Source organism: Scophthalmus maximus, chromosome 18 (assembly GCF_022379125.1).
Source record: "Scophthalmus maximus strain ysfricsl-2021 chromosome 18, ASM2237912v1, whole genome shotgun sequence".
Taxonomy (NCBI): Eukaryota; Metazoa; Chordata; class Actinopteri; order Pleuronectiformes; family Scophthalmidae; genus Scophthalmus; species Scophthalmus maximus.
The window spans coordinates 11,228,167-11,241,330 of NC_061532.1; the positions used below are offsets into that span (position 1 = coordinate 11,228,167).

At 43.3% G+C, this 13,164-nt stretch overlaps 1 protein-coding gene across 3 annotated transcripts in view; it reads left to right on the top strand.

Annotated features, from left to right (window-relative positions):
- LOC118290289 (disheveled-associated activator of morphogenesis 1) overlaps positions 1-11,488 on the top strand; it is a 46,748-nt gene extending 35,260 nt beyond the window's left edge. For 2 of the 3 annotated variants that reach the window (XM_035617858.2, XM_035617859.2), the window contains exons 11-26: positions 1,297-1,435; positions 1,649-1,707; positions 1,786-1,973; positions 2,940-3,248; positions 3,344-3,451; positions 4,358-4,387; positions 4,781-4,878; positions 4,972-5,056; positions 5,508-5,614; positions 6,352-6,440; positions 6,662-6,830; positions 7,052-7,159; positions 7,726-7,786; positions 7,919-8,050; positions 9,269-9,439; positions 9,971-11,488. In XM_035617858.2, coding sequence (XP_035473751.2) covers positions 1,297-1,435; positions 1,649-1,707; positions 1,786-1,973; positions 2,940-3,248; positions 3,344-3,451; positions 4,358-4,387; positions 4,781-4,878; positions 4,972-5,056; positions 5,508-5,614; positions 6,352-6,440; positions 6,662-6,830; positions 7,052-7,159; positions 7,726-7,786; positions 7,919-8,050; positions 9,269-9,439; positions 9,971-10,183 — 2,066 coding nt within the window. In that variant the 3' untranslated portion in view covers positions 10,184-11,488. The remainder of the gene's footprint in view (positions 1-1,296; positions 1,436-1,648; positions 1,708-1,785; positions 1,974-2,939; positions 3,249-3,343; positions 3,452-4,357; positions 4,388-4,780; positions 4,879-4,971; positions 5,057-5,507; positions 5,615-6,351; positions 6,441-6,661; positions 6,831-7,051; positions 7,160-7,725; positions 7,787-7,918; positions 8,051-9,268; positions 9,440-9,970) is intronic. The other variant, XM_047328641.1, reaches the window with a different exon arrangement.
- Positions 11,489-13,164: the final 1,676 nt, after the last annotated feature.

Consider the following 13,164-nt stretch of genomic DNA (forward strand, 5'->3'; position numbering starts at 1 on the left):
CGTTGCACAGATAATGTAGATCGAATAATGTATTCCACTAAATATGTGCAGTTCTAGATGCAAACGTCAAAGCAGTTAGTCAAGAAAGTGAGACCTAAAAGAGTGAAGTTCTCCAAAGCAAAACTCGAAATCGACCATGAACTACTGCAAGAGCTTTTGTAACAACACCTCAATGACTGTGAGCGGATCTTAAATGTGCTGTGTGTGCAAGACAACGTAAAAGGACCTGAGAACTTGAAGTGATTTGCAGGAAGAGTGGGTGAAAATTCATGAATGAATAATAGAAAGACTTTTAGCTGGGGGGAGGAGCAGGGTGTAATCCTCAATTACTATTTAATTCTTCATGTCCATGACATTTAAAGTCACTACATTAACGTCTGAAGAGAGGCTCATTCTTGAAATCTGTTCTTGTTGCATTGGTTGTATTTATTTCTTTTCTCTTTCAAAAAGCAATAAGATATGGAGTTTTCCCATATGTATACAACTGTATAATGAGGCTCCGAACAAGGCTTTAGTATTACTCCCACAAAATACACAGTGCATGCATATATATACTTTGTGCCAAGAAGATAAGCATATTGACTGACCGATTAGGCTGTACAGAAATTAGATAAGCACATTCCCGGCCAAAGTGAATCTGATACTGCTGTTGGCTAATACATAGATATATCATTTTTTTATTTAGTTTTCTGGAAGTCTGGTTAGAATTCGCCAGCTTTCCCACATCATTTACTGTGAAGTCAAAGAGCCACTCAGTAGCTGCAGTAGCATCTCCTCTCCCTCTGAGTGGCTCGTCTCAGCTCCTTCGCTGAGTAATTGAGAGTGAAGTTACCACTTCAGCTGCAAATACGAGTGTAACGGTTACAGACGAGAGTTCATCAACTGCGAGCTTGTGAATACTTGCGACAGAAAGAGGAATCTGAATATTACGGCATATGATATGTTATAATAACCATTTGCACTGGTAAAGACTAAAAACATGGCGTTTTCAGGCCAATTCACAAGGCGACAGTAAACAGGTTGTCCAGTGACACATGTGGTCTCAACAATCTAATATATAATGTGTCATCTCGCTGTAACCTACAATCAGAGTGTCTCTCTCTGGCTCAGTGTGAGTAATTTTAGAAAAGGCCTTGACACATCATTCTTTCGTGTCTCATCATAATCTAGCAGCGGCTTAGGATCCGACTTCTTCAGTCAGTAGTGTCTGAGATATCAGCGAAATAGAAATGAGAGGAAGAAACAGATAACTAATGGGAAACATGCGTCTCTTTCTGTATTTGTCTCTGCCTGCAGACAAGAGAAGTGGCAACACGGTGCAGTACTGGCTGCTGCTGGACCGCATCGTCCAGCAGATGGTCCTGCAGAATGACAAAGGTCACGACCCCGACGTCACACCACTGGAGAATTTTAACGTGAAGAACGTTGTCCGGATGTAAGCCCGCCAGTTTCCCCCCTCCCAAACAAACTGACACATGTATGAGAACATGGAACAGATGACTTGGCTGAAGAATGTAGAACAGTTTTGTTTTTGCTGAAAATCTGAAAGCCATGTGCTCGACAGCACTGGCTCAAGAATTGCTTATCTTTTAAGTTGAGTCGTTCTTGTGGATGCTGTAGTTGATTATCTGGTTCAATCCCTCCGCAGGCTGGTCAATGAAAACGAGGTCAAACAATGGAAAGAGCAGGCAGAGAAAATGAGAAAAGGTTTGTATTGTAACAAATACCTCTATAGCATAAACAAGTTGTCAGTTGAGCTCAACGAGTGATCATCCCCCTTCACAGAACACCACGAGTTGCAGCAGAAGTTTGAGAAGAAGGAGCGTGAATGTGATGCAAAGACACAGGAGAAGGAGGACATGATGCAGACGCTCAACAAGATGAAAGAGAAGCTGGAGAAGGAGAGCACCGAGCACAAGAGCGTCAAGCAGCAAGTGGCCGAACTCACTGCGCGACTGCACGAACTCAGCACTGTATGTTAATTCTCCAGGTCACTTCATAATGAATGATTGAAATAAAACCTGACTGAATATTTAGTTTGACATGGACAACCAGCGCTTATCCAGAGCAATCGCCGGGTTCAAAGAAGGGTCAAATGAATCTGTGTGCAATCATCCCACTGTTTGGAGAAACTCTTCAGATGATAAAACACTGAGGATTAAATCGATAGGAATATGAACCCTTTATTTTTTTGCCTGAATTAAACAGAAATTTAAAAAACCCAACAGTAAACACATTCTCCTCCCACATATAAAGAATATTTTTTGGAAAGTAACAAGCTGGAACATTTTTATGCAACTGGTTAGATTACACCTAACACAATGTTAAGAAAGACTATTTGAGCAGGGTGGTTGTTATATGGAAAAAATAAAATTAATTTAAATTAAATAAAAAAGTAATTAGCAAATCCATTAAAGACATGTAAGCAGTCATTTAAATTCTCTACCTCCACACACTGGTCTTCATAGACTGTGGTTCTGACCTTTTTGGTTTATGACCCTTTGAAATGACCCTTCGTCACAGCTCACTATAGTCCAAGTGTGAGTATGAGCAGTGCAACCAGATGGTTTGTTTTTTTCCTGAGAAGAAGTCTGAAGAGGGTGAAAGTATGCAGTAAAGAAAGAAAGAAAAAAAAACATTAGAAATATCTTTCTCCATTCATATCCATTTAATCATTTGCGGACTTTTTAGGCTGGAAATCACTGTTTTGTGTCAAACAGCTTCCCAAGGGAAACGTGAAATATGAACATAAAATATTTGATTCTTTTAAAGTGTAAACGATAAGGCTGGTGATATTCTAAATTGTTGTTATAGTTACCAAAACCCATAGAATGACCCAAACCAAAAATGACAAGTATTTTTTTGTCCAGACTTGAGGATGAAACATTAGAAACTGCTGTTACTCCCCCGCCCCTCTCTCTCTCTCTCCCTCCATGCAGAGACAGGCAGCTGTTGTTCCCGGAGGCCCTCCCCTCGCCCCCGGTCCCCCCGGTGGCCCGCTGCCTCCTCCACCCATGCCAGCCTTTGGCGGTCTGTGCCCACCTCCCCCGCCCCCTCCCGGTGGTATGATGCCCCCTCCGCCGCCCCCGCCTCCTCCTCCAGGTGGCCCTCCACCTCCTCCTGGACGCCCACCCCTTGGAGGCATCCCCCCGCCGCCCGGAGCGCCGCTGGGACCGTCCCTGAATAAGAAAAACATTCCTCAGCCGTCCAATCCGCTCAAGTCGTTCAACTGGTCCAAGTTAGCTGAGGTGAGAAAAGTGGAGACACGAGAAGACGTGAATGTGTTGATGCTTTGAGTGAAAATATGAGACATAAAAAAAAAATCTTATTTTCCTCTGCTCAGAATAAACTGGAGGGAACTGTGTGGATGGACGTTGATGACGGCAAGGTTTTCAAAATCCTGGACCTGGAGGACCTGGAAAAGACCTTCTCAGCCTATCAGAGGCAGCAGGTACTGAAGCTGAGGACGTTCATCAACTCAACGACTGTCGCCATCCAGTGTCGGAGAAAGCAGGGGGCCGGGGCGAGGGGGCAGATTGCAGGGCTCAGCTGGCTTGCATTCTTTGATTTAGACATGTTTTTATATTTTTCTACGATTTTTTCTGTTTTGCAGCTTTTGGTTTCTCAGTTATGGTTTGAGAAGGTAGATGGGGAGAGGAAAGATAATGTCCAAAGAAAAAAAAAATCAAGCCTGAAATTTAAAAAAAAAAAAAGCAGAAGGGACATGTTTGGGGGTTTTATCATTAGATGCAAAACTCTGTGCTCGAATCATTGGGAATGCTCCTTTTTTATTTAATTTTTTTTGCTGTTTTTGATTGTGAGTTTGATCATATTGCTACACGTGATTGAAAATGCATGAGTGAGCTGCTCAGAATGGGCTGTTTTCTTTCTTGCGGCTTCAGTTTGCAGTTAGTTGCTAGATAAAACCGTCAGTATCTGTAGTCGAATGTCAACAGCCTTCTTCTTTCTTAGCTAATTCTTTAATATCAAAATGTGAGCTTAAGCATGTCCAACATACACTAGGAGTGGCTGGAAATTTATTCACAGGTAGTTTTCTTTTTACGACATTCACAATTACAAAAACACCATATGTAGACACTCAATGCTGAGTAGTTTCAAAGCAGACGCACCTCCTCCATATTTCTCATGTGCACTGCATGTAAACTACGAGCACATACCGATCGCCTCGTGTCTCACTGCTGCTCACTTCATTACTGACGGATCCAACATAGTCTTAAAGTCGCAGGCCGAGCTCTGATTCATTCGCTGTTTGTTTTAATGGGCTGCACAATCACGTAACTGCTTTACTTATTCTAATGACTGCTTACATCTTCCCTGCTTCCTGCCTGCGTTTTAGGACTTCTTTATGATCAATAACAGCAAACAGGTGAGTGCACTTACAGTACAGTAGATACACAGTGTGGGTTTGTGTCGCTCTGTATGGATTCAGTCAGACTTTGTTGAAGTTGTGTGTTATACGTGTTTCCTGTTGTACTTTCAGCTACAGTACTTGTTTCTTTGAATCTATTCCATGTTTGTCCAACAGAATATTTATATTTACCTTTCAGACTTTTGATATAATCGTCATCCTTTTTCCATCTGTGTGTGTTTCATGTTTGCCTGCGATAAATGTCTTGTTCAATGTTGTTTTGAGTCTATTTGAATGTTCTCAGCTCTTGTTTGGGATGTAAGGGTGTGTGTGTGTCAGTCAATCTTCAGTCTTGTATTAGTGTTGTGTTGTGCATGATTTGTCCTCTGATCTCTACGATGTTACTCTCAGAAAGAGGCGGAGGACGACACACTGAGCTCTAAAAAAGTCAAGGAGCTGTCAGTCATTGACGGCCGTCGAGCTCAAAACTGCAACATCCTCCTCTCGAGGTAGGTTTAGAGACGTCACTACAAGAGGAATCACCGACACATCACATGTTTTTCTTGTTTGTCTCTAACGGACTCATCTATTGTGTGTCGTAGACTGAAGCTTTCAAACGAGGAGATGAAGAGAGCCATTTTGACTATGGACGAACAGGAGGACCTTCCCAAGGACATGCTGGAGCAGGTACCTCATCTGGTTTCCTTTCCTTCCTTTCTTCCTTTCCTGTCCTTCCTTCCTTCTTCCTGTTAGTGTATCGTATCACTACTACCTTTAAGATAAGTGAGCCATGCTTCCCAAATAAAGTGGGGAAATCTGGAGGTTACTATAGTGTGTGTAAACATGTAAACTGAAGGTTAGCATGTTACTCGTGCGCATGTAAACACAGTGACAGAAGCAGAAACTGCACTTGAAGTAGGAAGAGTGAAGTGATGCTTCTTCGCAATGACTACGTTTTCATTATTATGATAAGTGCTAGCTGACGTTGATTGTTTTTTGAAATCTGTTAAAAACCTTTTATAGATTCATCCCCATTCATTGGTCAGTATATGAATAATTGCTTTAATAGACTTCGTAGCGAGCACAGATGAATGAGCGTTGAATATATCGAGTGAAGGGTTCGTTCCTGTTCCGTCAGCTGCTGAAGTTCGTCCCAGAGAAGAGCGACGTGGATCTCCTGGAGGAGCACAAACACGAGCTCGACCGGATGGCGAAACCCGACCGCTTCCTCTACGAGATGAGCAGGTGCTTTTTTTATCATATAGAGTTTTATTTTTTTTAAATTCAGTATTAAATAGGAAGATATCTTGGAACTGACAGCTTTGGGTCCGTGCAGTGATCTGCAGACAAACAATGGCCTTTGTTTCCTCTTAGTCAGAGCAGATACATGTAATGACACATGGTTTCCTGCTTAGCTGAGAACAATGGCTATTTGTGTGAATCACTTTCTAAATTGTGTTTGGGAATAAAAGGAATGAATGATATAATAACGGTACTCGAAGCGCAGTTTTGTCAACACAGTCCTGCGAGATAAAAGGAACAAAGGAAACACGTCACAGTTGGACACTAAGTGCATAAATACGTACAAACTAGCGAAACAAAGATCCAAGACGTTCCCACATTACAGCGACAGTAGAAATCTTCTTCAACAGTTTATTGTTTTTAATTACTTATTGTAGTTTCACATGTATTTATTAAAGTTTGCTCAGAACGAACTGGCGGACAGATGTCACTGTGGTACTCATTAGCTGCAGAACCAGCGGTTTTACAAGCCGAAATCATAAACTCCGCCGAAAATAAGCTTCGGTGCCACAACAACATTTTTATACGTGTCGTTTAGGAAGCACACAGGCGGCTTGTTTTCATGCACAATGTTCCTGTTTGTGGCTTTTTTGTCTAAATTTGTGGGTTTCCCTGTTTATAATTTATGATTTCTGTCTATTCCCGTTCCCTCTGACACACATTTTCCATCTCCTGTCCAGAATAAACCACTACCAGCAGAGGCTGCAGTCTTTATACATCAAAAAGAAGTTCGCCGAGAGGATAGCAGAGATCAAACCCAAAGTTGAAGGTGGGAAAAGTTTTGTGCGGCATGAACACAATTTCTTCTTCAAGCAAAGTATCATATTCTGTTTGTGTCTAACGAACAAACCATTTTTCTTGTCAACACTCCAAAAGTGTTATTTTGTGTACCGTATTTCTGCCTTTTGACATTGAAGGTATTAACGAACAAGCTACCAAAGACAAATGTCTTCTGAGTCTTAAAACACAGAAATTGTCTTTCTGCTTTAGCTCTGACGAAGGCGTCGAAGGAGATTCTGCACAGTAAAAACCTGAAGCAGCTGCTGGAGGTGGTGCTGGCGTTTGGAAACTATATGAACAAGGGTCAGAGAGGAAACGCTTACGGCTTCAAGGTGTCTTCACTCAACAAGATCGCCGACACCAAATCCAGCATCGACAAGTAAGAGCGCTGCTTTTTTTTCAGTCACAACAACCAGAACTTCGCGGGCAGCAACAGAAAGAATGTCTGAAATATAAAAAGTCACATCTGGAACTGGGAATGTGATATTCATGAAACTCCATATGGTTAATCATATTTGAACCAACATAATAAAAGCAATATATTGCACTTTTTGACGCGTTCACTCCAGCACTCAGAAGTTTCTTTCTGTGTTTTTGTAGAAACATCACTCTCCTGCACTACCTGATCACTATTCTGGAGAAGAAATACCCCAAAGTCCTGAGGTTCCAGGACGACCTGCAGAGCATCTCTGAGGCCGCCAAAGTCAAGTAGGTGAAGCCTTGGAGCGACGGACCCCTCAAGGGGTCATAAGATAAAAAAAATGTAGGTTTTGCACTAGGAATGTCACGGTGTGGAAATATTCCCAGCAGGTAATTAACCCGTGACAACACCAGTCTTACAGATTAAAGACGCGTGTTGGCTCAGTATCTGTGGAGCTTTGTGCAGCGCTCTCTTGTCGCTCACTTGCTCTCAAACACAGTGGCCTGTCTGTCAGTGACGTGCGGAACAGTCAAAACATTTATGCTTTTTCTGTTTTGACACCAAATCCTCGTCATTCTTGTTGGTCAACTCTCCTCTTGTCACACGATCAGTTTTTACTTTCAGTTCATAAGTGTAGCTTTAAAAAAAACTAATATTTTAAAAATCAGATTGTAAACCATCTGATTGACATAATGAAACCTGTGCTGAGGCAGATTTCGGGACTTACACGACTTTGTTTTAGTCATGAGCCAAGGTGGTTGACGAGCTCTGCCTCTGCCCACAGTTTCCTTCTATTTTGTGAACAACAACCACCTTTCTCACGTTCTCTCTTTCTTTCTTTCTTTCTTTGCAGTATGACGGAGCTGGAAAAAGATATCGGCAACCTCCGCAGCGGCTTGAAAAGTGTTGAGAGTGTGAGTCACAAAGATATGTTATCTAAAGCAGCACGTTTTGTTTTTTTTATTAGTCATGCAGCTGGCCAGTGTTAAGTGCCGATCACAGTGTCGCGCTCCTTCAGTTTCCTCCTCTTGGATTTTCCCTCTCAGGAGCTGGAGTACCAGAAGAAGCGGCCGCAGGAGCTGGGAGACAAATTTGTGTCCGTGGTGAGTCAGTTCATCACCGTGGCGAGCTTCAGCTTCTCCGACGTGGAGGACTCTCTCACTGAGGCCAAAGAGCTGGTAAGTCGCCACCTTCGTGCGCTGAAAGCTGGCATTCCTCCCGGCACAGCTGTTCCATCGCGCCTTGTTGACCTCGCTGGTCGCCTTTCGTGGAAAGCTAACGGCAGGAGTGAAGTGTTTCTGCTTCCTGCTCCAGTGCCACCGACGCTTTATGGGTCCTGCTGCTCGTTTTCTTTTGTGCAGTTAAAGAGGGCGGGGATATTGTTTCAGACGACTGTGTTCAGCATCGTGTGCACGTCGTGCGTCATGGTTCTAAAGGCTTTGATCTCACCTGCCAACTGCTTTAACGTGTCATTCTGTGAAAGCTTTGTGAATCAGTCCAAGTGTCTGCAGGAAATCCTCAGATGCCGACAGACTTGAGCGTTTTCCTCTCACAGCTAATCTGTTGTAAGAAACAAACCTCCATTCTGCAGACGGACGTTTTTAAAAGGGAGTCGTCTTTTTACTGCCAGAAACCCGAGCGCGTTCACCTTTCGACAAACAGCTCGACACCCCGAAGTTGAGATTTACACGTCTGTCCACATTTATTGGTGTGAGGCAGGAAGAGCCTTTTTGCTTTTTAATCTCGAGTGTGGTTTTTTTTTTGCCCCACAGTGCGTGTGTTACATTGACCCCGGTGCTCGAGCTGGTCACATGGCAACCATTAGTGTCTGTGAATCATTTACGGTGTCCCACATTAAAATATCTCAGCGTGTTTACAGTGGTCCTCTGTGCTCATGATTGGCAACCAGAGAACCACGATGCTGACCCTCTAAGAACCTCCTTACATCTGGCGATCTGGTGTGTGTGTGTGTGTGTGTGGATACATTAAATTAAATGCAGAATACCAAAATATACAGGTACATTTCAACGGTTATGTTATGCATCATAGAATCCACGTACCAATGATTCCCCTCGTCTTACCCCTAAAGTTTTTTTAATGTTACGAAGGTTTATGTTCTCAGCAGGACGTCACATCTGGATCTTCTCCCTTTTTTTAACTTGCTGTGAAAAATACCCAACAAACACGTTGCCTTAATTTGGTCTCTGGCTCCAGTCTGTGGCCTTGGCTGTAATCAGGAGCCGGTCAGATCTTCAAAGCCTGACGACCGGTCCCCTGCTCTGATTTCAAAGAGCTGAAACCTAACGAGTCTCCTGTAAAACAGTAGACGATGGAGTCAAACGTGCTTCTGCGGTGACCTGCTGTAAATCTCACCGATTTTCTCTTTGGTGCCACAGTTCCTGAGGGCAGTGAAGCACTTCGGCGAAGACGCCAGTAAGATGCAGCCGGACGAGTTCTTCGGCATCTTTGACCAGTTCCTGCAGTCGTTCATCGAGGCTCAGCAGGAGAATGAGAACATCCGGAAACGCAAAGAGGAGGAGGAGCGCAGGGCCAAGATGGAGGCGCAGGTCTGTAACCTGCTGTTAACTCTCGACACAGTAGATGTCATCTTTCTTAAAGTTAATAAAGTATAATCTGAAATATTCTAGAAAATTAATTAAAGTGAGACTATAGCTCTTTTCAGACATGAACCCTGAAGTTACCAGTTAACACAGCAGGAGATTGTCCGAGTCAGACACGTTCACAAGAGCAGGAACATTTCCAGAACATTCAGGCACCTGTGTTTAGCACCCAGTCGCTCACTCTGACATTTTACGGGCTGGAAGGAAGTTCCGGAAAAAGTTCGAAGCAACATTTGCGGACTCACACATAACCCATCCAGAAAATGTCAAATAAAAAAAATCAACATTGACCCTCGCTCACTTCACACACTCTGTTATTGTTGCTTTATAACTTAACACAGACATAATAATATTATCATTTTTAGTTTGCAGTAACTAGCATATTTCACAAAATTTTGAATTATTCCTTTAAGGCAAAAGCTAGTGCATTCAGACTTGCTGATATTAAACAATATATATTTATTTCTGTGTTGGCAGCTCAAAGAACAGAGAGAGAAGGAGCGACGGGCCCGGAAAGCAAAGGCGAACGGGGAAGATGACGGCGGCGAGTTCGACGACCTGGTGTCGGCGCTGCGGTCGGGGGAAGTCTTCGACAAGGACCTGTCCAAGATGAAGCGCAACCGCAAACGCATCAACAGCCAGACCACGGACTCGGGCCGAGAGCGGCCGGTCACGAAGCTCAACTTCTGAGCCTCTGAGGCTGAGATCTTCATCATCATCACCATCCCCCCTGCTCTTCATCATTAGTCTCACTCCTTCTGGGTCATATTGACATTCGCATTCCTCCGCTCCCACCCAGCTCCCGCCTGAACGGACCGCGGCCCAGCGTCATCGCGGCAGAGCCACACACACACACACACACACACACACACACACACACACAAACACACACAGAGCGCAACACGTCTGGACCTTTCATCCGCTCAGACTTTGAAGCCAAAAACTGTTAATAACGACCAAATCCCTTCAATTCCTGCTGGAGGATCATTTGGGTCAAATGAAATGTTTCTAGAAAAATAAAAATAAAGTTGTTATGCAGGACAGGTAGGTTTTGTCTCGTTCCAGGTGTAAAGACACGGTCGTGGCGATTTGACGGGACGCGTCCTGGGCTGTTTTTGTACGTCAGAATCTATGCACAGAGGGACACGTGCAGCTTTTTTCCGACTCCTGCGGGGCTTCGACGCTCGATCCGAACGGGAAGATGATTCCATTTGAAAAAAACACAAGGGGCCATTTTGTACAGACTGATTTCTAGGATGGAGCGATGACCTGTCTGAGTGACATGTGGTCATTTTTGGAGAGAGACTGACTCTGAACTTCCTCCTGACGCTGCCGCTCTGAGACGCAAGTGACACAGAAGCAAGTGATGCAGAGTTTTGGTTTATTTCTTTCTCATTATTGACGCGCAGCATTTATATATCTGTATGTTCTTATTTGAACTGTGTCCTGTTAAGAGCTGGCCTTAACTCTGTTGACTCTGGTTGTTGAGTGGGTACTCTCAAAAAGGCCTGGGCCTGATCTGCAATGTCTCAACAAGTGTGGTCGTAGATGACATATATCTATATATGAGGTCGCGTGCTTGTTATACATGCACATATGAATTCATAATCATTTTATTGCTAAATGCCCTTAAATCCATACCCAATCAATGCAATACACTTGTTTCCCCTCTGAAGGCAGTGCCCCCTGCGGCCCCGCCCCTTTACTGTTTTTATTTGAATAGATGAAAGATGTTTTCCTGCATGCTGGCTGGATTTACACCACACTAAAAACAAAAAAAAAAGTAAGAAACACAACTCTGATTTAAAATTCTGTGATCCACATGTGAAGTTTTCTACATGAAGGAAACCCCCACATGTGGACGCAACTTCTGGTTTTAATTTGTCTCCTCAGTGTGGATCCAGCCAGTGTCGGATGCCTCCACTGAACTTTTATAATTTAAATATTGCCTTCCAATTGTACGTTGACCTGATGAAAATAAATGGGAGAAAACCGTTTTGGTGTTTGTGATCAGTAAGATTTGGAATAAGTTGGAAAAGCCTCTGAAACCCCCCCCCCCCACACCTTTTTTCCCCCCGTCACAACAAACAGACTCGTAGCGCCATCTACTGGTCAGTACCTGATACTCCACAGGACTCCCTTAACATCCAGCGTGGCTTCACATCTCTACTGCTCTTTTAATTCTCAAAAACTAGTTTTCAAGTGAAAAAAAGAGAATCACACCGTGACACACATACAGTGTAAAGTGCAGTGTTTGATCTCGGTCTCAATCTTCTAACCGTGAAGTTATTAATAGGCTAATACGCTAAACTGCGAAATAAATGAGTGATGTTTTTCTGCTCAGGCACCTTGGATAGGAGATGCTCCAGTGAACTGTCCACCAGGGGGGAAGTCTGTGGACCTGTGGAATAATGTCATCTCGGAGAAAGACAAGTCCCCTGGAGAAAAGGAAATGAAGTAAAACCCAATGTTAAACAGAGGGAACCGCTAACTCGAGCCTGAACACTTGCCAGATATATAAGTAACGAATGCAAAGGCAATAAAAAATAAAGGCATTAGTTATTGTATTTTAAAAAAACAAAACTGGATTTACTACATCCATATTTAATTTGAGTACATCCGCCTCAAGTCAAACATTTTGTTTCCTCTGAATTGTAAGATACGTTAAATCATTTCCTGCTTCATGAGCATGTTATTGCAGGAAAACACGAGCAGCTTCAGTCAGACTGCCACCTGGTGGTTTCTTACTGTACTTACACATTTATCCCCCCCCCCCAAAAAAATCACCTGCATGATTTGCATTACGTTGCTGATATGACACTGAAAGACATCGGTCATGCCAGAGCTTCTCGTTTTATTATTGTTCACATTTACAGAGTTGACTGTGTTGAGTAACAGTGTTGGTACAGAAACGCCTCCACTCAAAACACACGTGACATCTCCTTCGCTCTATGTACAGGAGGTGTGAGTCTGGTGATGAAGCTGGTCCAGTCTCTCTCACACTCACACTCACTCACTCACACACACACACACACTCCACAACAAACTGATGGGACTTGAGATGAGTAAAGTTATTGTTACTGGAGGCGTGTAGACATGAGACGGGGGCAGCTGGAGGAGAAAGGGCCCAATGCAGGATTGTCTGAAGCGAATCTGAATCTTTATTTCATACACTTGTAGTCGTCCCGTCATCTTGTCAATATTCTCTCTCTATGCCCTCTCTGTTCAGAATAAAGGTGAGAATGACGAACAGAACCACTATGATCACTAGTTAAGTGGTGAAAGTGTCAGCAGCACCAGGTCGCTCCTGAGATCGAGTGTTTCAAGTTTGGGTTCGTCACAGGCCGCAGAGGAAACAACTGCAGCCTTGAGACCAGAGAGTTGTCGAGCAGCTGTTAGAGGTGATTATTCAAATGCTCTGGCTGATGATTCCAGTCTTTTCCCATTAAAAACTGGCAAGGCTTCCACTTCCTGTTGAGATTCTGCTCTAACGAATGGTGATGTTTTCATTTGTCAACTTTAATCAAATAAATACAAAAAATCTTATCAGGTGCCAGAAATCAGAAAAAAACATGGATCCTGTCTGGACTAATCAAAAAGATTATACATACTGTGAATGACTTGATTAATATTAAAGAAAACAACAAACCTGACATTGTCTTTAAGGATCA